The sequence below is a fragment of the Urocitellus parryii genome, chromosome 5, assembly GCF_045843805.1.
Source record: "Urocitellus parryii isolate mUroPar1 chromosome 5, mUroPar1.hap1, whole genome shotgun sequence".
Classification (NCBI taxonomy): domain Eukaryota; kingdom Metazoa; phylum Chordata; class Mammalia; order Rodentia; family Sciuridae; genus Urocitellus; species Urocitellus parryii.
This window is the reverse complement of record NC_135535.1, coordinates 180,015,032-180,042,390: the sequence shown is the minus strand read 5'-3', so window position 1 is coordinate 180,042,390 and position 27,359 is coordinate 180,015,032. Positions and strand designations below refer to the sequence as shown.

At 35.0% G+C, this 27,359-nt stretch overlaps 1 protein-coding gene across 1 annotated transcript; it reads left to right on the top strand.

Moving 5' to 3' along the window:
• Window positions 1–27,359, top strand: Tctn3 (tectonic family member 3). Its single transcript, XM_026394816.2, has 14 exons — window positions 1–291; window positions 474–597; window positions 891–1,009; window positions 4,751–4,878; window positions 5,123–5,231; window positions 5,321–5,436; window positions 5,810–5,845; window positions 6,282–6,362; window positions 7,309–7,434; window positions 8,701–8,808; window positions 9,263–9,357; window positions 9,637–9,790; window positions 13,368–13,505; window positions 26,760–27,359. The coding sequence occupies exons 1-14, from the start codon at window positions 36–38 to the stop codon at window positions 26,994–26,996; spliced, it is 1,827 nt and encodes a 608-aa protein (XP_026250601.2). The 5' UTR covers window positions 1–35; the 3' UTR covers window positions 26,997–27,359.

Sequence of the window (27,359 nt, the reverse complement as noted above, 5' to 3'; positions counted from 1 at the left end):
GCCTGAGTTAGACTATCCAACGCCTCGACCGACCCATGTGTACCCTGCAGCTCTTGATGCTGCCTGTGTTCGTCCTGATGCTCCCTGAGGGCGCCCAGCATCAGCCCTCTTTTTTCCCAACGGGGGCAGTACCCACACCTGCAGTCCTGGGGCCGGTGACGCAGGGCGGGACCCCCCAATCCTCTTCGGTGGAGACTGCAACTCCCCAGGACGTGCCTGGGATTTTTACCGTGGGCCCTACTCCTGTGACCCCATCGATGCCTGGGAATAGGTCCATGGACCTCTTCCCAGGTGAGGGGAAGAATTATGGGGTGGAAACTATTGACTTATCTGATCTAAAATTCTACGAACACAATTGCCACAAAGCAGAAAGCGCTGTAGGAAACGAGGGGCCGGGGGGAGCGGAGGTTTAGCACCTGGACGAGTTTAGGCATCCTTATGCCACTTTCTCTCTTTTTGTTGCACTTTGATAGTCTTACCGATCTGTATCTGTGACTTGACTCCTGGTGCCTGCGATCTAAATTGCTGCTGCGACAGGGACTGCTATCTTCTCCATCCGAGGACCGTTTTCTCCTTCTGCCTTCCAGGCAGCGTAAGGTGAATCCTAAAGGGGATTGAGCCCTCGATTGGGTAATATTTGCAAGTGGAAAGAGTTAGACTTCGTGCCTCCTAACCCTATTTGCACTCCTAGAATGTTACCTTGTTTTTTTTCCGGGAGTGTCCTTCCTTTTCTAACTCTCTAGAACAGCTAAGACTAGGAGGACTTTGGTGTTGCACTGGGGTAGCCCAAGGATTCTCTCTTTGGCACCTGAGGTGCCAAAGTATCTGAGGGCACTCTTCTTTACACCTGCCTCTCCCCTCCTAAATATCCTCATCCTCTTTCCTCACAGGTCTTCAAGCTGGGTGTGTGTAGATAATTCTCTTATCTTCAGGAGTAATTCCCCGTTTCCTTCAAGAGTTTTTACCAATTCAAATGGAATTAGACAGTTTTGTGTCCTCGTGAACAACTGTGAGTAAAAACATGTTGGCTGTTCTTATTACCTAACATTTTTTGAGAAGTGACTATGTTTTTGGCTTTCCCATTTCTTTTTTAAACTATTATTTTTATGCTTTGAATCTCTATCACTTTCCCTCTCCTTCTACCCATTCCTCTGCCCCCCTCTCTTTTTAGAGAATATTTGAAACTTCTTAAGCACTATTGACTATGGATCAGATAATGCATGTGGAACTTTAATTTCAATGAATTTAATTTTAAGGCTTGTAGCTCATATAATCACAGATAGACTATATCCCCCCACTTACTCAATCTCCACCAAATCACTCACTCAATTCCCAGATTCTGATATATCATAAGCACTGAATAATACTTGCATGAATGTTTTTAATGAGTCTTTGCCAACCCTGTTTTTATTTCATGAAGCAGCAATGTGGGGGAAAGAGCATTAGATAGAAACTAATAACTGCTATTTTCTTACCACTTGCACAAACTTGAACAAATCCCTTACTTCTAAGTTTGTTTCTTCAACTATAAGGTGAAAAATTTATATCACTGTTAATGGATGTGAAAGTGCTATATAACTGTAGAGTGCAATAAATAAAGATGCAAAGTGGTATCATTGGGGTTTTTTAATGGTCTTAAAAACTTTTTAGTGATGGTTTTATCATTTCTAAAAGATTTGAAACTATAGTCAGCTCATCCTGATTTTATCTGAATTTTAGAAAAGAAATTCCCAAAACTATACTTGTCTCAGAAAATAACAAGTTTTTGGTTTGAGAGTACTTGGATTTGAAAGCAGTTATCAGGAGACCTATGGCCACTTAAGTTGTCCTTTCTAAACTTTCTGCTGCCTTCTAACTCCAGCCTTATGATCATATTTTAGGACTATTGCCATAGCATCCAACTGGTGCTCCCTACTTTTACTCTCTCCTTCTGTCTCCCATAGCATCCTACATATAGCTTCTGTACCAGAGGTTCTGAACTTTCTTTCACCAACAAAGCTTGAAAAAATATGGCTACTTCCAATAGTAATAGGGGATAATTATATCAATGTACTTTCCCTGAATGAGACTGGGAAATGGATTCATGTTTAGTATGAAAAAGGAAAAAGCTTCTCTTGGTCTTCATTATTTGCCTACCTTCTTCACATATATGCACCTAGCAAACTTACACAGCCATAGAGAATCACTTTGCTAGATTATTAGTTCCATAATACTACATTATGATGTTTCTTTATTCAAAAAACTCCAATGACTTTCCATTACCTAGAGAATAATATCCAATTTCTTTAACCTGACAGTGTGGTTTTCTAATAGTTAAGCCAACTCTCCTTTCCAGGATTTTCTCCATCACTCTCTTTGATCCTCTGTTTTGGCCAAACTCATCTACTTAATGTCCTCAAGATATGCCTTGCATTCTCCCCAAGTTTGTTTACTTTTCTCCTTGACTCAAGTATTCCCCTTTTTCTTTGCATTTTAAAATCCCTACTCCTTGCAAGAATCTTTTTTTGCTCATTGCAGTTGGAAGTGATCCCATGTTCCAAAGTCCTGAAGCACTCATAAAGTCATTCCCTTGGAACTCAGAGAAGTTTTTTGTTTGCTGTCAATTTATATAAATATCATGTCAGAACCTGGAAAGTATGAACCACATTATTATTTGCCTACAGTCTGAATCTTCTGATAATGATCAATAAAGGATGCTCTTGGTCCAAGTCTGTGTAGCATGACAAAGTGGGGAAAACCCCTGACCAGGAATAAGGCGATACTCTGGTATACTCTGGCTCTGACTGCTGGCTGTGTGACCCTTTGCAGCTCATTTACCTCTGAGTGTCCAGATTTCCTAATGAGATTGGGTCAGATGGTGTATAGGCTTCCTTCCTCATTTGAAATTGTACCTTTAAACTCTCTTAGGTATAGTATATCATGTATGGAGGCAGACCTTTTTAGCAAAATCTTTATGTATCCTCTATATCCTATGTTTCTTGTTTGCATTATCCTTGTTTATCATCCCTCTGCCAATATCTGTACACTGAAGTTAGAGAGAAAATGTTACTTTTTCTCTTACTGATTTAAGCCATGAAAAAAATAGCGAGATGGTTATTTACCATCTCAGCTCATCTTCTTTCTTAGTTTTTCTTGTTATTTTATCTTTTATTTACAAGGATAGAAATAACTATTTTATATGAGGTAAATACTTCTTCTATGTGGTTTTCAGGGCGTGAGTTCTGAAGGAAATGATAAACAGCTTCTTGAAGCTTCAGAGTTTGGAGGCTTCAGGCCCTGGAAGATTTCTGGTCTGATCAGAGGTGGAAGGTGGTCTCCAGACCAGTGGCATGTTAGTCACCTATTTCAGAACAGGGCTTTTCAAATTCTAATATGCATATGCATCACCTGCAGATCTTGTCAGTATGCAGATTCTGACTCTAGGTTTGAATGCCTGAGAGTCTGCATTTCTGACAAACTCCCAGGTGACAGTAATCATGCAACTCACTCTGAATAGTAAGAATCCTGGAAATGTATATAGTATCAGTAGTCCCTGGAATTAAGAGCTATGTTTATTTCATGCTGTATCGGAAAGCTGAAAATTCAAATAACTGAGATGTTGTGATTGCAGAGGATAAAGGTCAAACTTATTTAATGTGGAATCCTTATTAGCTTTCAGTGACTCTGTTCTTGTTACCTTTTTGATTCTGTTCAAATGACCATATTTATATGAAGAAACAAACTTGAACATGTTTTTGCTATGTTCTTTTCTCAAGTTAACAGAAGTGGTAATCATCTATCATCTGCTGCCCTCTGAACAGAGAACAGCACCAGGGCCTTTTCCCTACATCTCTGTCCTGGTTCTGAAGTGCTGTAAAGAGATGGCTGCAGAAGCTTAGATAAGTTTATACATAGCTATAATAGAAATTATATCATTGTTGCAGAAAATACCTTTTTAGAGTATCTGAAATCTTGAATGTAGGAAATATAAGGTGAAAGGAATAAAACCAACAAATCGATATGCTTGAGACGTGGAAACATTTTCATTAGAACTAGTCAGTTGAAGTTTCAAGGAAACAGAATGGGGAGAAAAGATCAGATATTGCCTCTGAGTTTGCCATGTTCCTATGGAAACAGTACTACTTTGTTGCTTCACTCATCTGAAACAGACCAAATAAGGAGCATTATTGAGCTTTCCTTTTTTGTCACAAGTTGCTAATCATGCACATTCTTGGAGTTTAAAGACTTGGAATTGACATTTATTGACCATATTCTTAACTTAGATCTTAATATGAAAACAGTAATCCAATTACAGGTTACAAATAAGTTATGAGGTAATAGAAATTTGAATTATTAGTATCTCTGAAGGTGGAGGATTGATTTGGAACCTTCTAAAAAAATGTTCTATAACTTGATCTGGGTGGTAGTAATACCAGTATATGAATTGGTAAAAATTCTTTTGAGTTTATACTTTAGTGCATTTATACACATAAATGTATGCATATTATACTTCAGTAAAAATATTTTTAAAAATTAGTTATTTGGGGGCTGGGGTTATGGCTCAGCAGTAGAGCACTTGCCTAGCATGGGCAAGGCCCTAGGTTCAATCCTTAGTACCACATAAAAATTAATAAGTAAAATAAAGGTATTATGTCCAACTACAACTAAAAAATAAATATTAAGAAAAAAATTAGTTATCTGGCATGCCATATATTTTAAAATATTTGTTTTTATTTTAACTAAACTTCTTTTCTTTTTAAAAACATTGTAGCAAAATTAAACTATTCCCAGAAGCTCCAAAAGGTCAACGCAACCAACTTCCAGGCCCTGGCTGTAGAGTTTGGAGGCGAATCTTTCCCTTTAGCATTGCAAACTCAGTTGCCACCACTTTTTTACAGAGTGAGTCTGGGGATAGGGATGGAATTGTTTGGTCTTTTATTTCCTCTCATCATAAGACTATTGGCAAGGTATCTTTGTGATACCTCCCTGCAACAAGTAAACCATTGTTGACTTTTTTGAAGGACAGTGCCAATCATGTAAATATAAACAAGCCACTGAATTAACTTTTGTTTCTACTTTTTCTTTTCTGCTATAATTCAATTCAATTTCACTGTGAATAAATGTCTCCCATATTTTTATTCAGGCTGGGGACCCCATTCTAACTTACTTCCCCAAGTGGTCTGTAACAAGTTTGCTGAGGCAGCCTGCAGGAGTGGGAACTGGGGAACTCTGTGCTGACAGAAATCCTGCAGGTGAGTCTAGGGTAGAAATACCAGCCTTATTGGCTCAATTTAAAATAGGTTTGATCATTTTCCATTGCCTTAATTCTTTGTGTTCTAAGGTTTCCTAGAAAGTAAAAGTACAACCTGTACTCGTTTCTTCAAAAACCTGACAAATAGCTGTACATTGGATCCAGCACTGGATGCTGCCTCTTACTATAACTTCACAGTCTTGAAGGTGGGTGTCCTTCTCTCTGCACTCTTGTCACCATCATTTGAAGAAATATGAAAGGAAATAGGGATATACGTCCATAATAAAACATTGTCACCCTCCTGGCTAGTGGGATTCGCTTGAGAGAATAAGAGGAGGTTTTCACTAAACCTCTTGCTATTCAATAGAGCTCTGTCAGGGTAGGTAAGTATTGTAGTCTACCCTACCTCCCATCTAGCTCTGTTCCCTGACATTTTAGTGTAAGAGTCAAGTGGAAGAGAGTAAGCAAATCATTCTAATATTTTGGTCTCCCCAACCCCTCAAACAAAGTCTGTTGGTGGTAATATGAAACTACAAGGTCTGTATGTGCACACTTTTGATTTCACTGTTTACTTTATAGATTCCAACAGGTTTGACTGATCTGCAGAATATGAAGGTATGATGCCATTCAACATGAAAAAGGAAAAATTATATTTGGCTCCTTTACATATAAGGCAATTTCAGTCAAGATTATAATGGCAGAAGAAAATGTAACCTTGATGTATCACAATCACATGGGCTTGGGATGGGCTTTTTAGAGTTTTTTTTAACAGGTAAGAGGGCCTCAATTAATCTCTGAGGGAGTATCTGATAGAGTATTTCTAAAACTTTTATTCTTATTTTATATCTCATAAAATTAGTGTTTTGGAAATATTTTTTTTGAAATGTGCTGATTTAGAGTGACTTAAACTTAAGTTATAAGCTGGCAGTAGAAGGAGAAAGAAAAGGAATAGTCAAAGGGATGGGAAACTCTCATTTTAGCATCATAGGTAGCTAGAAGGAAAAAAAATGGAGCTTTCTATTTTAGTTGCTTTTGCTCTTTCTCTTGCTAGTTCCAGGTTCCTGTAACACTTGCCTCACAGGCCAGTCCTCCGCTGTTGGTTGGAAACACTTGTCAGAATGCTGTTTCCCAGGTAAGGATGCTGGGAAACATGATGATGCATGATGATGCATGTTGACCAGCATTGCCAGAGGTGCCTCATCTTGGATTAATTGCTAGACTGACCCTGCCTGAATTTTAAGAGATGAGCATATGGCTTCCTCCCTACCATTATTCAGTCATGTCCATTGCCACAATCCTCCAGTATTTCAGGTTCACAACACTGAAATTATTTCTGACTACTCTTCCTTTGCCCAGGTGCAGTCTGTTACTGGCTTTTACTGCCTGATCACATTTTCTTCTGTTGACACAGGTAGAGTCATCTGAAAGTCTGAAATAGATTAATCAGTTTCTGTTACTCTATTCTCTCTTCTAATGACTCTAACCTAAAGAAGTAATAATTATCTTACAGGATCATTATGAAGAATGTGCTCAGAAATTTATGGTTACCTTTAATTACTTGAGACTTTTATTCCCAGCTGTCTTTAAAATTTTTTTTATTTGTTCTTTTTAGATATACATGACAGTAGAATGTATTTTGACATATTGGAGTCTTGCTATATTTTCTAGATTGGACATGAACTCAGGATCCTCCCTGAGTTGCTGTGATTGCAGACACCAGCTACTGTGCCTGGCTTCCTACTATATTCTTATTTATTGTCAGACATTGTGGAAATCAAGTAACTCAGTTTTTGTTCAGTACTCACCTCTGCCTCTGTTTCTAGTTCTTGGCCCAAATCAAAACTTATTTTTCTTAAACTCACCCTTTCCATGAACTCTTTCAAAAAGTTCTATTCAGTCTCTCTTTATATACAAATGTAACTAATAAAACCCTCTTATTTTTTCATGGTATTTGTTTTTGACATGTTTAAGATTACTTTTTCAGTCACTTATTCAGTTTGATTATCCATAGAAAATCTTCTATCCCAAACATAATCAGCCCAATAACTATTTTATTAATTGATTCTTTTACATTCCAGGTCATCTATGATATAGAAACCAATGGGACCTTTGGAATCCAGAAAGTTTCTGTCAGTTTTGGACAAACCAACCTGACCATTGAGCCAGATGTTTCCTTACAGCAAGAATTCATCATTCACTTCAGGGTTAGAGCCCTTCTCTATAGAGGACTGTGGGGGGTAGAATTATCAGGTTAGAAATAATCCTCTGCTTCTATAATCCATCTTTAATAGAATAAGGATCAGAAAACCTAGTTCAATCTGTTAATTGAGGCCTTGAGATTACATATTTCTTAATTTAAGTAGAGGAGATGGTATTCAACATATTTATTAACATTTTCTCTGATTCTCTGTCTGAAACACAGCAAAGAAGTACTTAGGTCAAAACTCTGTTTTAAATAGTCATTTTGAATCATGAACTCAGCATCCCACAGAAATTCTTTTAACTAGCTTTTCTTGTATTGCTGAACATTTCATCATTTTATTTCCATTAAATTTAAGTTTCTAGTCTTTTTTTTTTTGGTACTGAGGATTGAACCTAGGGGCACTTAACCACTGAGCCACATCCCTAACCCTTTTTTATATTGTATTCAGAGACAGGGTCTTACTGAGTTGTTTAGGGCCTCTCCAAATTGCTGGAGCTGGCTTTGAACCCCTGATCCCAAGCCGCTGGGATTATAGGTGTGCGCCACTACACCTGGCTAAGTTTCTAGTCTTTTGGCTTTCTTCTACTTCTCTCCTGTCTTTGAACTTGGCAGAGTTCTTCACCCTATGACAACCAAGTCCTGTGTCTCTCACAGTTCGTCCCTGGAACGTCTGTAGTTCATTGAAATGTATTTTAAAATCACATTTAAATTCCTCTGAGTACAGATAGGATAATTAAGTCCCTAAACAATAATGGTGCCAGGTGCAATGTGCACACCTCTAATCCTAATGGCTTGGGAGGCTAAGGTATGAGCATGGCAAGTTCAAAGCCAGCCTCGGCAACCTAACGAGGCCCTAAGCAATTTAGGGAGACCTTGTTTCAAAGTAAAAAATAAAAAGAGCTGGGGAGATTGCTCAGTGATTAAGCACCCCTTGGTTTAATTCCCAGTGCCCAAAAGTAATAATGATGATAATAGTAATTTTTAAGAAATATAGTTAAGGAAACCTTGGTAGGTCTTTGGTTGTAATCCTTGGTAAAATTAATTTATAGTAAATTTCAATATTTGGATCACTCCATTTATTTTAGTGAAAAATAAATAAAGGAGAAGCTAGAATATAAATTGCAAAATACTATACTGTGGAAGGAAGCCAGATTGTTCAGTGCAGCTCATTTATTGCATTACCTTAAGGAAAGATTTGAAGCTAGGCAGTGGAAGGTAGAAAAGCATGCTTTTCACAATAAGTGACTTTTCTTCACTCCTCCTGCAGGCCTTTCAACAGAGCATGTCTACTTCTCTTACTGGTCCTAGAAGTGGGAATCCAGGCTATATTGTTGGGAAGCCACTCTTGGTTCGAACTGGTGATACAAGTCACTCAGTATCCTTTTTGGAGTTGGGTGTCTGTTGCAGCTTAAAGAGAAACGCTGCAGCCACTGATCTTTTGGATTTTCAAATTCTCAAGGTTCCTTCAATTTTAAGTATTCAGGATCTTTTTTACTCAATGATTAATACACTGTGTTCCCAAATGCCAGTGGTTCCAAAAGTTTTTAAATTTCTGTTAGGCTGTCTGAAGATGAGAATTGCATTAGTTTTTGCTCATTTTAATTAGATACATATATACCAATAATATGGTTAACTATTTTTGGAAAAAGAATAATTATGTGGTTTTTAATTACTACAGGAAAAAAAGCACAAATTTGTAACTTATGTCCTAATAGTAATAAAATTAAAATATTATTATGGGAATAATGGAAGCATACATTTTCCAATCCTGCCTCTATCAATTTCTATTTTCTGTTATGCTCTCCTTGACCATAACTTTTTCACCTCAGATGACCCTCTTGCAAAGCCAGGGATATGGAACTTGCTCTATTAAGAGATATGAAGTACAGTTTGGAGTGAATGCAATATCTGGATGCAAGTTCAGGTGATACTTTGCTTCTGTAACATTTCCCACAATTTTGTCTCTGCTTGTAGGGAATATGTTGTTGTGGTAACTTATTAATACTTTAAGTGACAGTTCAGAAGAATGCGGTTAGAAATAGTCTTTAAATTAAATAATATTGTATTTTTTTCTGATAAGAATTCTTAATGCCTACCAAGTATTATTTCCTCTAATCTATTTCATAATATTATTTCTAATGTTTGGATTCATATACTAATATGGTTATATGTTAGCATTGGCCTCCATCATGTTTAATTACAGGCTGATGGATACAGATTGCAGCCGCCTGCAGCAGGAGATTTGTCAGACCCTGCATGGAAGGCCTACACCAGAGCATGTTGCCATCTTTGGTAATGCTGACCCAGCTCAGAAAGGAGGGTGGACCAGGATCCTCAGAAAGAATTGCAGTGTTTCAGTAAGGAGAAATACATTTTCTGATAGTGATTTGTTTTCCAAATTTATACATTATGGAAAGTAGGGTTAAAAATCATCCTTGCTTCTACAGATAATGTGTTTGTCATTCAGGAAGAATGTAAGAAAGCATGCTTATTTGAAGTCATTATTTCAAGTTAGGTTTACACCTAACTTATTTACTTATTTACTTTACTTAGAAAAAATTTTGAAGACTGTAGAAAGATGGATTTATCTCTGATGCTCTATTCTCTTCTATTTATCTATGTGTCAGTTTTTATACTAGTACCACACTAGTCTTGCTTACCATAACCCTGTAGTATATCTTGAAATTAGGTGCGGTGACACTTCCAGCTTTGTTCTTTTTGTTCAAGTTTCTTTGTCTATTTGGGGTGTTTTGTACTCCATAGTAATTTTGGGATTTTTTTTTTTTTTAATCTCTGTGAAGAACCTCACTATTTTTGTTTGGCTTTTGTTTTTGTGGGAGTTTGGTTGTTGTTTTGTTTTCTGTCTTTTTTTTTTTTTTTTTTTTGGTACTAGGGATTAGACCCAGAGCACTTTACCACTTTACCTCAGCCCATTTTTTATTTTGAGACAGGGTCTCTCCCTAAGTTGCTTTAAGACCTCACTAGGTTGCTGAGGCTACCCTTGAACTTGCAATCCTCATGCCTCAGCCACCCTAGTTGCTAGGATTTCAGGTATGCACTACCTGTCCTGGCCCTTTGGTATTTTGATAGAGACTACATCAAATCTGCAAATCACTTTCAATTACATGAACATTTTAACAGCATTAATTTTTCCAATCTATGAATGTGGGAAGTCTTTTCATTTTTGTGAGTCATTTGTAATTTCCTTCATGAATGTTTTATAGTTTTTATTGTAAAAGTCATTTGCTTCCTTGGTTGAATTTATCCCTAGGTCTTTAACTTTTTTGTAGAAACTATGAATGGGATTGTTTTCTTGACTTCATCTCAGCAAGTTTGTTATTGACATATAAATATTTTCTTTGTTGATTTTGAATATTTTGTATATTGCAACTTTACTGAATTTGTTTACCAGTTCTAACAGTCTTTTGCTGGAGTCGTTAGGTTTTCTATTTACAAACTCATGTGTCTGCAAACAAGGATAATTTTACTTTCTCTATTCTTATATGTAGTTCTTTTTAATTATTCTAGATGGACACATACCTTTATTTTATTTGTTTATTTTTATGTGGTTCTGGGGATCAAACCCAGTGCTTCACACATGCTAGGCAAGTGCTCTACCACTGAGCCATAACCCCAGACCCCTTATATATAGTCCTTTTTTGTGTTTGTTTCAAATTATTCTGGCTAACACTTTCGGTACTATATTGAATAACAGTAGTAAAAGTAGACAACCTTGTTTTAATCCAGATTTAGAGAAAATGCTTTTGACTTTTTCCTGTACACCATGATGTTGGCTATGGTTTGTCAAATATAGCATTTATCATGTTGAGGTTCTTTCCATCTACATTTAATTCATTGAGAGTTTTTATCATAATAGAGTGTTGAATTTTATCAAATTTTTTTCTGCATCTATCAAGATGATCATATGTGTTTTGTCTTAAATTCCCCCTTAATTTTGTCTTAAATTCTCCCTTAATTTCTTCATACATGTTGATGTGATATTTTACATTGATTATCTTTCATATATTGAACCATCCTTGCCTCTCTAGGATAAATCCCATTTAATCATGGATATAGTCCTTTTGATTTGCTGTTGGGTTCAGTTTACTAATAACTTTTTTTTTTTTTAGAATTTTTGCATCTATGTTTACCAGGGATGTTTGTCTATGATTTTCTTTTATTATTTTGTGTGTGTGTGTGTGTTTTCTGGTTTTGACATTAGGGTAATATTGGGTGAGTTTAGAAGGGTTCCCTTCCCTTCAATTTTTTGAAATTTAAAAAGAATTTCAAAAAATTTAAAAAGAATTAATGTGAGTTCTCCTTTAAAACATTGATAGAATTCAGGAGTAAGGTCATGTCTTTATTAGGAGACATATTAATTACTGATTCAATCTCTTTCTTCATTGTTGGCCTGTTCATGTTTTCTGTATCATTGTGGTTCAATTTTGGTTGGTTATATGTGTCCAGAAGTATATCCATTTCTTTTAGGCTTTCCAATTTGTTGGTGTATAGTTGTTCATAATAGTCCCTAATGATGATCTTTTGTATCAGTTTTTGTAATTTTTTTTTAATTTTTTTTTTTAGTTGTCAATGGACCTTTATTTTATTTATTTATATGTGGTGCTGAGACTCAAACCTAGTGCCTCACACATGCTAAGCAAGCCCTCTACCACTGAGCCACAACCCCAATCCCCCAAGTTGTAACTTGTTTTCTTTTTTGTCTCTAATTCTATTTATTTGGCCTCTCTCTCTCTCTCTCTCTCTCTCTCCCTCCCTCCCTCCCTCCCTCTCCCTCTCCCTCTCCCTCTCCCTCTCCCTCTCTCTACCTCCCTACCTCCCTCCTTCCTTACCTCTCTCCCTCCTTCCCCCCACTCTCTTTTGGTTAGCCTAATGAAAGCCTTACCAAGTTTTTTTTTTTAATCTTTTCAATCAAAAAAACAACTTTTCATTTTGTTGATCATTCATATTGGGATTTTTTTTTTGGTCTATATTTTTTAAATTTCTTTTCTGATCTTTGTTTTATCTTTCCTTCTAGTAATTTGGGGTTTGGTTTGTTATTATATTTCTAGCTCCTTGAGTTGTATCATGAAATTGTTTTTTAAAATATTTCTACTTTTTTTTTGTAGACACTTATTGCTATAAAGTTTCCTCTTAGCACTGCTTTTACTCTATCCCATAAATTCTGTTTTTTTTTTATTTCCATCTTCATTTTTTTCAATAAATTTTTAAATTCCCCTTTAATTTCTTCAGTGGTTCCTTTTTTGTTCAAGAGCATGTTGATACATGTATCTTCTAATAATACAGTTTCTAAAGTTCCTCTTGTTGATTTCTAGGTTTATTCCATTGTAGTCAGAGAAGATACATGATATGATTTTGATATATTTTTAATTTGTAGAGACTTATTTTGTGTCCTAACACATGGTCTATCCTGAAGAATGTTCTGTGTAGTTGAACAAACCTTTTTATATGCCCCCTTTCTACCCAAATTTGTCTATTTCTCCTGGTTGCATGTTACTCATCTTGGTTCCACAAAGCCATCCCCAGCCAGAAATGGCTTTCTTCTAACCATTGCACATTTTATTAATATCTTAGTTATTTCCATTTTCAAAGATAATTTTTTAAGATCAAGAACAATATTATTGTCTATGATGAACTTTTTTGTAGTTCCTCTAAGCCATACTGTTTTCTGTATTATTTATAATGCTTAAGAAATAGTGACTACTTGGGGCTGGGGTTGTAGCCTAGTAGTAGAGCACTTGCCTATTTATGTTAAGCACCCGGTTTGATTCTCAGCACCACATATAAATAAGTTAAATAAAGGTCCATCAACAACTAAGAAAATATTTTTAAAAAGAAACAGTGGCTACTTAATGAATGGTGACTGACTAGGTAGCCATCAGGTCATTCAGGCATTTGCTTCTTTACCCTCCACAGATTATGAACTGTACTTCCTGCTGTTTCATACCTGTTTCCTTGGAGATCCAGGTGTTGTGGGCATATGTAGGCCTTCAGTCTAATCCACAAGCTCAAGTGTCAGGAGCCCGATTCCTATACCACTACAAAACCATAAGGGTAAGTCATGACTCATACGGAACCACATACTTTGCAAAGTTTAGTTTGGCTTGGTAGCCATTTGATGACAAGATCTTTTTTGGGGGGCTGGGGATGTGGCTCAAGCAGTAGTGCGCTCTCCTGGCATGCGTGCGCCCCGGGTTCGATCCTCAGCACCACCCCTCTCTCTCTCACTCTCTCTTTTAAAAAAAAAAAAAAAAGATCTTTTTTTTTTTTTTTTAACTTCTGAGAGTCGATTTATGTTACCAAACAATGTTTATTTAGAATGAACTGACACAATTAATTTTCAAATCTATCCTCCCTGCCTGGTTACTCAAATTAACATTTTGTAACAAATCTATTTTTTTCCCAATTTTTTTTAATTCCTGTCCCCAGAGTATAACCACTTTCTTATCTAGATATTTTAACCAGTATATTTTTAAAGTAGTTAACAGAGGTAACAAGTTATTTTTCTTTCTCTATAAAACCACACTTTACAGTCATTTAATCTGCCCGGCCAGCGGGGATAACAGTTGAGAATTATAACTGTGCGTTAATCATGCATAACTGAGGAAACTTTACTTATTCTAACGATGAAGTAAGTTGTCTTCAATTTATCAAGAGCTGGTGTGGTATATACTAAAAGAATTTAAAGGTGATTTAAAGAATTTGCAAAGGTAATTTTGCTTATATAAAAATTTTTAACTTTAGGGCTAGGGTTGTTGCTCAGTGGTAGAGCACTTGCCTCGTACGTGTGAGGTCCTGGGTTTGATCCTCAGTACCACATAAAAATAAACCAACAAAAATAAAGATACTGTGTCTATCTACAACTAAAAAAAAAAAAATTGCTTTAAAAATTTTTACCTTTATGGCCTAATTTGAGAAGTTCATCTCCATGCCATGCCCCTCTAAAAGTATAAGGAGTTATGAAACAACAGAATTATATCAAAAAAGTTAATTATATGCAAGCATTTTCTTCTATAATAAAGATAACTTTATCATCTATCTAGGAAGATTTTCTTTTGCTTCTTTAATCCTGAAAGGAAATCTTCTCCTGAAATTTCATAAACATACTCACTTTTCCTTATGCATTTATGATTATTTATCCTTCACTTTAAATCATTTCCCTATCCACATAGACTTGTCTCTCAGAACTTCCTGTGGAAATTTTTCTCAGCTGGCATCCTTGTGTCAAAGCTTCTAAGATAACAAGGAGTTATACTTACAAAGTATATGTATTCTGAGATTCTTCTCCCCACCCCACTGGCCACCCTTTGGAAGCTTGTAGTTGGTAATAGTCTCACCTAGATTGTATCAGTCATCTTATGTACCTGAAGTGATGGCCTAAAAGTAAAGCAAATTTGGAAACTGTCAGCTTAAGGCTGTATTTACCTGGTAGACTTGTTTTGTTTGGCTCACAAAGTGGTTTTTGTTTTTGTTATTTTAATTTGTGCCAATATGTAAAAATCAGGAAATTTTACCCAGACATCCAGATTTCTGACTTTCCTTGAAAATCTGACAACAGACCCTAATATATTCCTGCATAGCATAAAATCTTCTCTCACTGAATCGTAATGTCTGATTTCTTTTAGATAGTGTACCCCACTGTCCTTCATGCACACAACACACATGCCTACTACTCTTGCCCTTCCACCTCCCATTCAGGTTATCTGCTTGGGCTGCTAGGCATTGGGCCTTATGAACCTTGAAATCAAGCTGCTGGATAAATCATTTGTAAATGATTTTTCACATACAGATGTGGCTATAAAAACACTTTAAATTCCTTTTTTGTATAACACATGAACTAGCAATTTGGGGGGAGTTCCTAAGGGCAAACTATAAAGTAGGGGAAATTTTAAGCAAAAAACTGTGTAGGTTTCCCTGTCTTTTTATATGATAAAATAAAAGCTAGATATTTATTGAACACTTACTATCTGAGAGGTAGTAATTTTATGTGTTTCTTATAAGGTTCAAATTCTCACAAAAAACACATAAAAATAAGTAGCTTTAATTATAGGGTACTCTAATGCTTATAATTTTATATAATGTAAGTCTTTAAATTTGGAGATTGATAAAATACTTCAGTCTCATGTCTGCATATAAACTTTTTTTATTTAAAAAATAACTAGTTTTGGGGCTGGAGTTGTGGCTCAGTGGAAGAGTGCTTGCCTCGTATGGGCAAGGCACGGGTTTGATTCTCAGCACCACATATAAATAAATAAAATAAAGGTCCAACAACTAAAAAATATTTTTTTTTAAATTAGCTAGTTTTATAGAATATTTCATAGCAATTTAAACCAAAACAAGTAAGTATAAAGAATAGTATAGCATCATAGAACCAAGGCTTCAAACCCATCTAAAATTATAATATTCAATTTATTTTTATCATTAAGTGAATCATCTGCTTTTTAGATTTTCTAGAAGACCTACTGCCTGAAGTTGATGTGGTAAGCATGGGCTTTTGAATCAGACCTAGATATAAATTAAAGTATAAATTAAGGTATATACTTCTTTAAATCTGTATTCTTTTCTTAAAAAAATAGAGAAAAATTGATAATATTCATTTGGTTTTGCAGATTGAGATTATAAATTTCACATAGTTTCTGACACACAGTGAATACTTAGTATATATTGATTATCATATAATCATTATTATTTTTATCATTTTAACCTTTTTTATTCCAAGCTTCCATAGAAATGGCATATAAAGGTTTGAGACAAAACAGAAAAAGCAAGTATAAGAGCAACAATTCTTAATTTTTGTTGGCTGTTACCCAGAGTAAGAAATGTGTTTTACATCATGACCTAGATTATATCACACATAAATATAAAATTGAAGTAGCATTTTATAAAACAATACCTTTACTGTATACAGTGTACTCTCTGATATTTCTGTTCTATCCTAGCTTATTGCCTTTTTTTTTTCCCCAAATGCTCGACACAACCCCCTACTGGGTCACAATTTGCAATTTAAAAAACACTTTCAGAGAATTCATTGCTGACCAGATTGCAAAGATAATTAGATTGTTTTATTTAATAAGTGTCTTTTATTCATTGTAATTGAAAGTTGGCTGTGTTTTATACTTCAGTCAAATAGCATATGCCAGAGAAACTGCTGACCCAGCTACCTGTCAGTTTTAATGGTTTTTAATTTTATAGACCCCATTGAGAATCCACTGACAGTTAATGACTTACTAGAGAAACACACACAAAACACTCCCTTCAAGGAATTTATCTATGTCCTGAAACCACTCTCAGAACCTCTAACTCAATCACATAATTAAATAGGCAGTATACTAAGGCAGATAAGGAACATAAGACAAAATAATTTAAGAATATTAAGAATATTTCAACATCAGATATTAGAAATAATTGCTACTGGAGAAAGGATTAGGAAGTAGCTGGCTTGGTAAGAAGGCATTCTGTTTCTCCTTTCTGGGGACTTCATCACCATGGAAGTCAGTAAAATTTTTGTCACTAAAGCCTTTCCTTTTCCGGCATCAATCAGTCACTGTTTGCCTTTATCTCTTCATGAATTATTAGATTGTAAAAGTACTTTGCCCCTTTCCATGATTCTTTTTATTTTATTTATTTATTTTTCTGTGGTGCTGAGGATTGAACCCTGTGCCTCACACATGTGAGGCAAGCACTCTACCACTGAACTACAACCCCAGCCCCTCCATGATTCTTTTTTTTAATAACCTGTAGAAAAGAAACTCACCTAGATCAATGCGTTGTTTTTAAAGAGCTTTTTAAAGTTTGCTCAGTGTTCCATATGTTAAATATATAACCACTTGAAATCATTCATTCTTTAACTTATTCTCTATGACTCATTTGAAAATCTTGATAACTTCATTGATATCTTTAAAATAAGTGAGGAAATTTAAAGTTTTTATTGGCTTCTCTCTCAAACATGTTTGTCCCTAAGGGAAAAAAATGGAGAAGTTGTATGTAACCTTCCCTGGAAGAATATTATAATTATTTTCTAGAGATTATGCTTCTTAATTTAACTTTCCTTAAATCAGTAGTTCTCCTAAAATGCCAGAAGTCAGGTAACTTCTTAAAAATAGTGTGATTATTTGAAGAAAAATTTTCTTTACATGGGCCTTTACAAAATTATTTATATTTATATAAATCTAACGATTCTAATAAAAATTACCATATCTGTATTAGATTAAAAGAGACTTGTAGATATAACAAATGAGATGTTCATGTTTCCAACTGGAGTCTAATTTGGATGATTTAAAGCACATTTTGGGATACTTAGGGAAACCTGAATGTGGACTATATTTTTTTTCTTTTTTTTTTTAATTGATTTTATTTTTTTAAATACATGACAGCAGAATGCATTACAATTCTTATTACACATACAGAGCACAATTTTTCATATCTTTGTAAATAAAGTATGTTCATGCCAATTCATGCTTTTATACGTGTACTTTGTTGGTTTTTTGCATTACAATTCTTATTACACAAATATACCACAATTTCTCATATCTCTGTTTGTATATAAAGTAGGTTGACACCCATGTGTGTCTTCATACATGTATTTTGGATGAGTGGACTATATTTTAGACAGAAAAAAAAATGTTATTGACATGAAAAGGTAGAGGCTGATTTTCTCCAAAAGCAGATTACAGAATATCCTGAATGGTTTAATTTCATATAGTTAAAATGTAAATGTAGGTAACTGTATATACAGATACAGATATTAATAATGGTATTAATGATGGAAATTTGTATTTCTTATTTTTACTTATCTATATTCTTTACCTCTTTACAAGATAGTTTGCTCTTAAAATTATACGTTTTTTTATTTTTATTTTTTAGTTGTAGATGGATACAATACTTTTATTTTCTTATTGTGTGGTACTGAGGATCGAACCCAGTGCCTCACATGTGCTAGGCAAGCACGCTACCACTGAGCTACAACCCCAACCGCAAAATTACACTTTCTTAAAGTCACAAGGAAACGGCTAAAAATAACCAGATGTTATTCTAAAAAAGAATTTATTCATTTACAATAGCATGACAAAACATAAACCAGGAACAATTAAGCAAAAAAAAGAATGCAAGACATCTTTGCTATAAAACATTTTGAGAGAAATTAAAGGGATCTAAATAAGTGATTAATGGAGAAGATTCAACATAAGATGTCGGTCCTTAGATGGGTGTATAGATGAAATGAAAACCCAATAAAATCCCAGCAGGCATTTTTGTAGAATTTGACAATCTGATTCCATAATTTACATGGAAATGCAAAGGACTTAGAATACTGTGTTTCAAGACTTCAAAACTTACTCTGATTCTCAGATGATGTACTCTAGTTTAACAATAGACAAATAGATCATGGGACAGACTAAAGAATCCAAAAGCAGATCCACAAATCAATCAATGTGAAAAGGAAAAAAATTGAGCAGTCAGTACTTGAATAACTGGATAAAACTAGAACTACTGGGGGAACATATGGGGAGAAAACAAACTCCAATTCCTATCTCACTCTATATGCCAAAAGTACTTATGCCTGGATCATAGATCAACACATAATATTTGAAATCATAAAACTTTAAATTTACTAAGTCTCCTTTTTTTAAGTAAGCAAGTATTTCATAGACAAGTAACAAAAATCATTAATTATATAGAGTGTAAAAAAAATATATGCTCAACAAAATATACCATTATGAAAGAAGTGAAAAGTCAGGCTAATTTGGGAGAAAACATTTCTCAAAATATTATCTGACAAGACTCTTATCTAGATTGTAAAAAAAAACTACAAGTAAATAATGTAAGGATCAAAAAAACTATGATGGTACAAAAATTTGAAAAGATATTTCACAGGAAAAGATAAATCAATATCCAACAAATAAAGGTATTCAATATCATTAGTAATTAGGTGATGAATTCTACATCATACTCACTAGAATAGCTAATATGGAACAAATTCCAAGAATGAAGAGCATTGTTGTAAGAAATGAAAAACAACCACTTGATCTTGTCTATGATTTGACAATTTTAGTTTTGTTACCCAAATGAAAACAAAATGTATGTCCCCCAAAAATAGTTGCCCAAGAACTTATTCGTACTAGCACAAAAATGGAAATAAACCAAGATATCCATCATGAGGAAAATGGGCAAATTATAGTACATTGACACAAATGAATACTGCTCAGCATTAATACAGAATGAATAACTGGTACACAAAACAACATGGAGGGAATCCCAAAAATATTTTGTTTCAGTGAAAGAATCCCCCCTCCCCGCCACACACAAATACAATGTGAAAATCCATATATGTGAAGTATAAGAAAAGGCAAACATAATTTTTAGTGATAAAAGCCAGAAAGTAGTTGCTTCAAGAAGAGGAATAGGGATTGTATTGGAAGAGGGCACCAAGGAATTCTGAGATAGTGGACATATATCAGATCTTGGGCCAGGGCTATAGCTCAGTGGCAGAGCACTTGCCTAATGTATAAGGCATTGGGTTTGATCTTTAGCATGGCAAAAAATAAATAATAAAATAAAGCGATGCTCTCTGTCTACAACTACAAAAAATATTTTTAAAAAAATTATCTAGGGCTGGGGATGTGGCTCAAGAGGTAGCGCGCTCGCCTGGCATGCGTGCGGCCCGGGTTCAATCCTCAGCACCACATACCAACAAAGATGTTGTGTCCGCTGAGAACTAAAAAAAAAAAAAAAATTAAAAAAAAAAACTATCTCATCTCACTGAGCTTAAAACACTTAAGGTATACATTTTATTGTTTATAAATTATACTCAATAAAAATATTAAAATGAACAAAAATGTTTAAGAAAAATATAGCCACTGACTAGTGGAAAACATTTGCAATACACATACATGGCAGTGTTCTTTTACATAAAATAAAGAACTCTTACAGCTTAGTAATAAGTTGCACACTCGAGCCAAAGATATGTTTATTCTAGTTCATAATCTCAATGTAGTTATGAAAACTACATTCTAAGAGAATCTGTGGCTTTTTCCTTAATAATAATGGTTTTCATTTGTAATGATTTGTCATAGAGGAAATGACATGTACTTGTTTAAAAGTTGTGATTTCAAAGGTGTAATATAGTATGTGGGGTGTACTTCTTTTTACCAATGTCAAATAAAACCTAATCCAAATTCTTCATGTTGTTATAAAGTAAATCTTATTTGGGTACAAAAGATTTTGCTGCATTGAAAACTGAATTGTAGCAAATAAATCTGTCAAATATCACAAAGAATTAAAACAGAATTCTTGGTAGTAATTTCTGAAATAAACATCATAAAATATTATAGCTTAAAATAGAAATAAATTAAGTCAACCATATGTAACAGAACTGGATCCATAGTAAAAGAAATGTGCTGACTTGCCTATGTGTCTTTTGTCTGTCTGATAAAAGGAATGAGGCAAGCAGACATTGAGAGTTGTTTTTGTAGTGCTCATACACTGAATAGTGATTTCTCTAGTTTTGTCTGTACGTGTAAGTTTAAAAATGCAAATAGAAAAACTTTAGACTTCAGAACACAACTCAACTTCAGAACTCAACTCAAAATTTTGTATTGTGTGTAGTATTAAAACTCAAATTCTAAAATGGGTTGATGACCATCAGTATTATCCAGTGACCTGGTAAGTGTAATTCAGTTCCTTGAACCATCTACTCAGCTGCATTTGTTCCAAACCTTCACAATTATGGAGGCAATTTATTTTTGGTTGTAATTGACACACAGTAATTGTACAGATTTATAGAGTTCAGAATGATATTTTAGTACACATTCAAAATCCTCTCTTCTGGCTATTTTGAAAAATACAGTAAATTGTTAAGTACAATCACCCTCCTGTGCTTTAGAATACCAGAACTTATCTTGCTTATCAAACTGTATTTTGGATCCCATAATCCATTCTCTCTCTAACCACCTCTCCGTGCTCTTCCCATCCAACACACTTTACTTAAATGAAAAATAAACATTTCATTTAAAATACTTATTAATAAGTGAGTATATTAGTTAATTAATTAATTAGGCAGAACTTTTAAGGATCCTATGGTGGGAAGGGTTAAGGGATCAAATAGATCTGTAATTTTTGTCTTTTTTTTTTTTTTTTTTTTGATACCAGGGATTGAAGGGCGCTTAGCCACTGAGCCACATGCCCAGCCCTTTTTATTTTTTATTTTGAGACAGGGTCTCATTAAATTGCTAAATTGCTGAGACCGGCTTTGAACTTTCGATCCTCCCACCTCAGCCTCCTAAGCCACAGGTATTACAGGCATGCACTTAATTGCTTACTTTTAAATAGCCATGACACATGATTTTTATCTTGTGGGGGTTTTGTTCTTGTTTTATCTTGTGGTTTTTAAATCTCTTGTTATTTTACATTAGTTCCCCACCTTCAAAAATATTTCCACCATTTTTTTTTTAAATCTTTCTTGAGTGCCTATTTTCAACCAAGAACCATGCATACCTAGAGCTAGAGCAATGAATGAGATAGATATCATCCTAGAAGCTGGGAGGCAATACTGAAGGGGAGGCTTTAGAACACTGCTGTGGAAATTCATCAAGAGGGATGACCTGGACCCAAGTGGAACTGTGAAGGCCATAGTTAGAACTCAAAAGATGTAGGGGTGCCACAGGTGGATTTGATTTCTTAGATATGGGGGTCAAGGGGGAAAGAATCAAAGATGATAAGTAAGTTGTTAACTGGGGCATTTCATCTAGTTCTTTTATTTCTTAAATGTGATATCCTGTTGACTCTCCTCAAATGTAATTTTGCTTTTTGTAGTAAATCTTGTATGTTCATCAGCCTTCCATTTTTGGTGGGTATGCCTGAGGCTTTCTTCCTTTTTTTTTTTTTTTTTGCCTGCAAAGTACCTGGGAATGAATATTCACTCCCAAATGGCCATTTAACAATGACTCAATGGTGAAGGAATATAAAAGTCTCCTTACAAGTAAAACAACAACAAAAAGCCAGACTAGAGAATCTCTTAAAAATAAAGTGCCATGTCACCCCTTACCATCCTGCTCTCCAGAATTTACTATACCCATTTAAGTCTTTTTCCTGTTTATTCTGGTATTTACCTTAATTTCTAAACAATATATGTACTTAGTTAATTCCTGAAGCATCTGTTACTTTCCTCCTACTCCCCCACCACTCTCCCAATCTAGTTACATTAAATATTTTATTATACCAATATTCAGTGTTTCATTATTATGATTAGTGAATATTCATGCTAAGCCAAATAATTCAATTTTTGTGAAACCTTCTATTTTTCCTGATATTATACTTAGCTCATATTTTATTCTTAGCTTTCTTTAAGCTAATAGCTAACACTTCTTGTACTCTACCAACAGCAGCTGTGTAAATTTCTCTCAATGCAGTTTTCAAAACAGGTGAACTTGCCATATAATCTATCTTTTCCACCTTTTCCCATATATTCCCTTCATAACCTGATGTAATGTGGACTCGTTGCTGCCCAAGAAATGTCATGGAACTTCTCTTTACTGCCATCTTAGGATTATTCTGATTTCTTACTTGTATTAACAGATTCACAGTTAACTGGGTGCTACTTTTTCCCCCTCTTTTTAGCTTACTGTCTTATTTTGGTAGAGTTCCAATTCTGATAGCCTCTTTGAACAAGGATTCATGGAAAGTACATTTTTTCATGAGTTTATATGTCTAAAAATTATTTTATTCAACCCTTATCATGATGCCTAACTGATTATTGGGTTAGATACAAAATTCTAGATTGAAAATTATTTTTACTCGGGATTTTGAAGACATTCTTCCACTATCTTTTAGTTCTAATACTATACAGAACAGCTTAGAAGCCATTTTAGGTTCTTTTTATTCCTGTTAGTCTGAAACTTCCACAGTATAAGCCTGGGGGTAGGTCTTTTCTTCATCATTACTTTGAATAATTTGTGGGTTTTTTTAAATTCTGGGAACTCAGTTCTGCGATTTTAGTTATTATTAAATGTTTAATAATTTATTTCTTACTACTTGCTCTGTTGTTTTTGGAACTCTTATAAATGGGTTATAGGGACACTAGACTGATTCTCCAAATAGTTTTCCTTGTCTATTTCTTATCTTTTTGCTCTTCCTAGAAAACATTTTTTCCTGTTAACTTACTTGTGTTAACAGATTCACAGTTTACTGATTAACATTTTCTGATTAACATTTTTACTGACTTTTTTCTTTTTGGTGCAGAGATGAAGCAGGGCTTTAAGCATGTTAGGCAAGCACTCTCTCACTGAGCTATCTATCCATTCTGAAATCTTTTCTATAATAAAAAGTATATCTTTTTCTTACATATCTTTGAAGATACTGACAATTTTGCATATTCATCTTTCATGGTCTCTGTTTCCTTTTTTTATTCTGTTCATTTTATAGTTTTTCCTCTTTAATTTGAAAGGCGGGTTTCCCCACATTTGTCAACTCTAGCTGTTTACCCAAGGTAAGAGCAAGCAGCTTGTTGAGCTGTTTGAAAACTTAGTAGTAATCATGGATTAGGCTTACTACTTGGCCTTCATTGTAAGGCAATTAGGTGTGAGTACAGTTGTTTTGGGGTTGTGAGACTACTAAATGTTAGTATCCTTGTGTCTTTGCTGGAACTATTAATTTGTTCCAAAGAAATCTCTCTAGTCTAAAACAATCTATCAATATTTTGGAGCTAGATAAGGAAAGAGGCTTTATGATTCATGATAATTCTCCTATTTTTAGTTCCATACCTCATTCTGTCCTCTATGCCTAGTATCCCTAAGTCCAGAATTTCTCTGCTTAAATTGTCCAGTCTCTTGTTGAGGTGGGCAAAGGATAGTTTGCCTGACTGCATGGAGGAGATATCCTTCAGCTCATCCCTGCTTCCCTGTTATCTCTTATAGAGTCATTAAGGGGTGTAAGAGCCACATGAGTCTGGTCTCTGAGGACTTTTGGGTAGCCTTCATTCCCCCTGTGAAACCTTGCCTCCTTCTTGTTTCTGTTTTCCTATGTTGTCTTGACTCCCCAGTGGAACTTTTGTATCTGCCTCTCATTGGATTAAAGTAGTTTTGAGGTACAGAGGGAAAAGACATGTGTCTATACTGCTGCCTAGTAGTAGCATGTGATGAGCATATATTCTGGGTAAATCTGAAAGAACAACTTTGTTCAAACATTTTTGTTATGTGAAGTTTCTAGCCATCAAAACACCACTGTGGATTTGATACTATATATTTGAGTAGACCTGGGCCTACTTTGCTTCTTGGGATTGTCATTATCTCTTATAGTCATTTCTGAGTATAGGCTGGCCTCAAGTCTTCAGAAATTCCCTGAGTTGGGAAATTGAGGAGGATAAAGACACTCTTTCCCCTGCCTCATTCTGAAACTGATTAAAATAAGGAGTCAGATAACAACAATTATTGTACATTTTAAAACAGAAGATTTTGAACATTCCTATTACTCTGATGTGATCATTATACATTACACATATGCATAGAAACATATACTCTATAAATATGTACAATTATTATGTGTCAATTTAATTTTTAAATATTTTTAAAGGAGTCAGAAAAGTAGAGATTAACATAACAGTTTTGTTACTTATAAATACAGGTACATGGATATGCCTTGGGTATGTAGCAGTAGGCTTCTTAATGCAATACGGCACTCCTCCATCATCAGGCCTCTATTCCAATTCCAATTATAGCTCTGCAGAGTATTCTTCTGTAGCCAAATAAAAATTCACCTTCCTAGGCTGGAGGGATATAGCTCAGTTGGTAGACTGCTTGCCTTGCATGCACAAGGCCATGGGTTCAATCCCCATCACCAAAAAAAAAAAAAAAAAGATCACCCTCCTCCTGCTGAAATGAGTCTGAATAGCACATGAAATCAGTCAAATCCTAGACAATACTGAACCCAAACTGTAAATTCTTTCCATGTTCTATTCCCCTTCTCAAAGTATTTCTTAACCACCGTAGTTCATCAAGTATTCTACAGTGAAATAAAGTAACACTCTTATCATGCTTCAATGTCATATTTGCTCCAAAATTTGAATATGTATCTTCTTCTCATTATAAAGTTTCTGGGGAAATATTAAAAGTCTTAACCCTAAATCCTTTTGTAAGTTAAAATCCAAAGAATGTTTATTACTTATTCTTTACTACCTAAAACATCTAATTTTCTTTGGTTAGTCTCAGCCAATTTTTGATACTTGGTTGATATCAGGATTCCCTTGGCAACATCCTCCCAGACTGGTTGTCCTTGAAATGTGTGTGGTTGAACATCTCAGAAGTTACATTGGCTCTATGACAAGTTTCTAGTGACCCTCACTGTTTAAAAACAAATGAACAAGGAATCAATATGACATGTAAGATTATCACAGCTCTGACTCTACACCCATTTTAAAACAAACAAAAATAAATAAATGAAGTCCCTACAAAGGTGATTCCAAGTAAAATCATATTTCTAGAGCATGGTGCTTACTGTTTTCAGAGACAACAGTGGATGAAAAGTGCATCACAGTTATGGAAAATAAATGACAAACTCTTCATTTTAGGTTCCACAAGGTAGTTATTTCTGTCAAATTATAATCAGAAGTTTGCTTGGTAAGCACAGAGTGAGAAAAAAAATGAATTCATTTTAGGTAAACATGATACCAATGTTTGACATCATCAGCTGCAGCCATAATCAACCAAAAGCTATGTCTGTTAGATCAGATATTTACATCAGCCTGACAACATCCTTTCCCCTGGGAATATCCATCTTATTTGAGTTGAACTGGTGTGTGATTGGGAGGATTCTTTCTTTTGAACCCAAGAGTGTGAACCTGATGGGTTTTGTTTTGTTTTTTATCTACATTACTGAGCTCTTTGCTTTTTCCTTAAAATTTTACCTTCTTTCTAATATGAAATTTCACCTTTTTATACTCTTTCCACTTGCATATGTGTGCTTTTTCAGAGCCTGCAGCCTTCTGGGACCTGATAGGGTAGAGCTGCTTAGCACGTAACAGCTGTAGAATTGTCATCTGGCCTCTCTGATATCAGGCAGCTCCCAAATGGAGTCAGCTAGAGTCAGTCTTTATGTAGGTATAACTGTTCATAGTTCTAGTGTCATGGACTATTTCTATGAAATTCATTTCCTTGTGTCTCACAAAAAAAGAGAATTACATACAACCAATGTGAGAAAAAGGTGAATCTTGCTTACAGCATTTGTTTGGGATCTGTCTTCAGGGAAAATTATAAGAGCCAAGTTGGAGGACTTTGTGAATGGCTATTGAATACTAAAGTGTCATTGACTTTCTTCCTATAGGATTCCCATCAAGGAACAGATGTACATTTGACAACTCTTGTGAACTTTGTGGACATTACCCAGAAGCCAGAGCCTCCAAGGGGCCAACCTAGAATGGACTGGAAATTGCCATTCGACTTTTTCTTTCCCTTCAAAGTGGCATTCAGCAGAGGGGTAGACTCTCAAAAGTGCTCAGTGTCTCCCATCCTTATCCTGTGCCTCTTTCTACTAGGGATTTTCAACCTAGAGACTACGTGAAGAAAAAGAATAATCAGGCCATGTGTGGTGGCACATGCCTGTAATCACAGTGGCTCAGGAGGCTGAGACAGGAGGATCACAAGTTCAAAGCCAGCCTCAGCAATGCAAAGAACAACTCAGTGAAACCCTGTTTCTAAATAAAATACAAAATAGGGCTGGGATGTGGCTCAGTGGTCAAATACCCCTGAGTTCAATCCATGGTACCAAAAAATAATAATAATAATCAGATTTTCAGTTTTCCCTATGGGAAGCTCTGAGGCAGCCTACTTATCTTGGCTAAATAAATTCCTACCTACTCATTACTAGAGAAGAGTGTTTGGGATAATACTCTATTCCTAAATGATGGAATTGTTGTATAGAAGG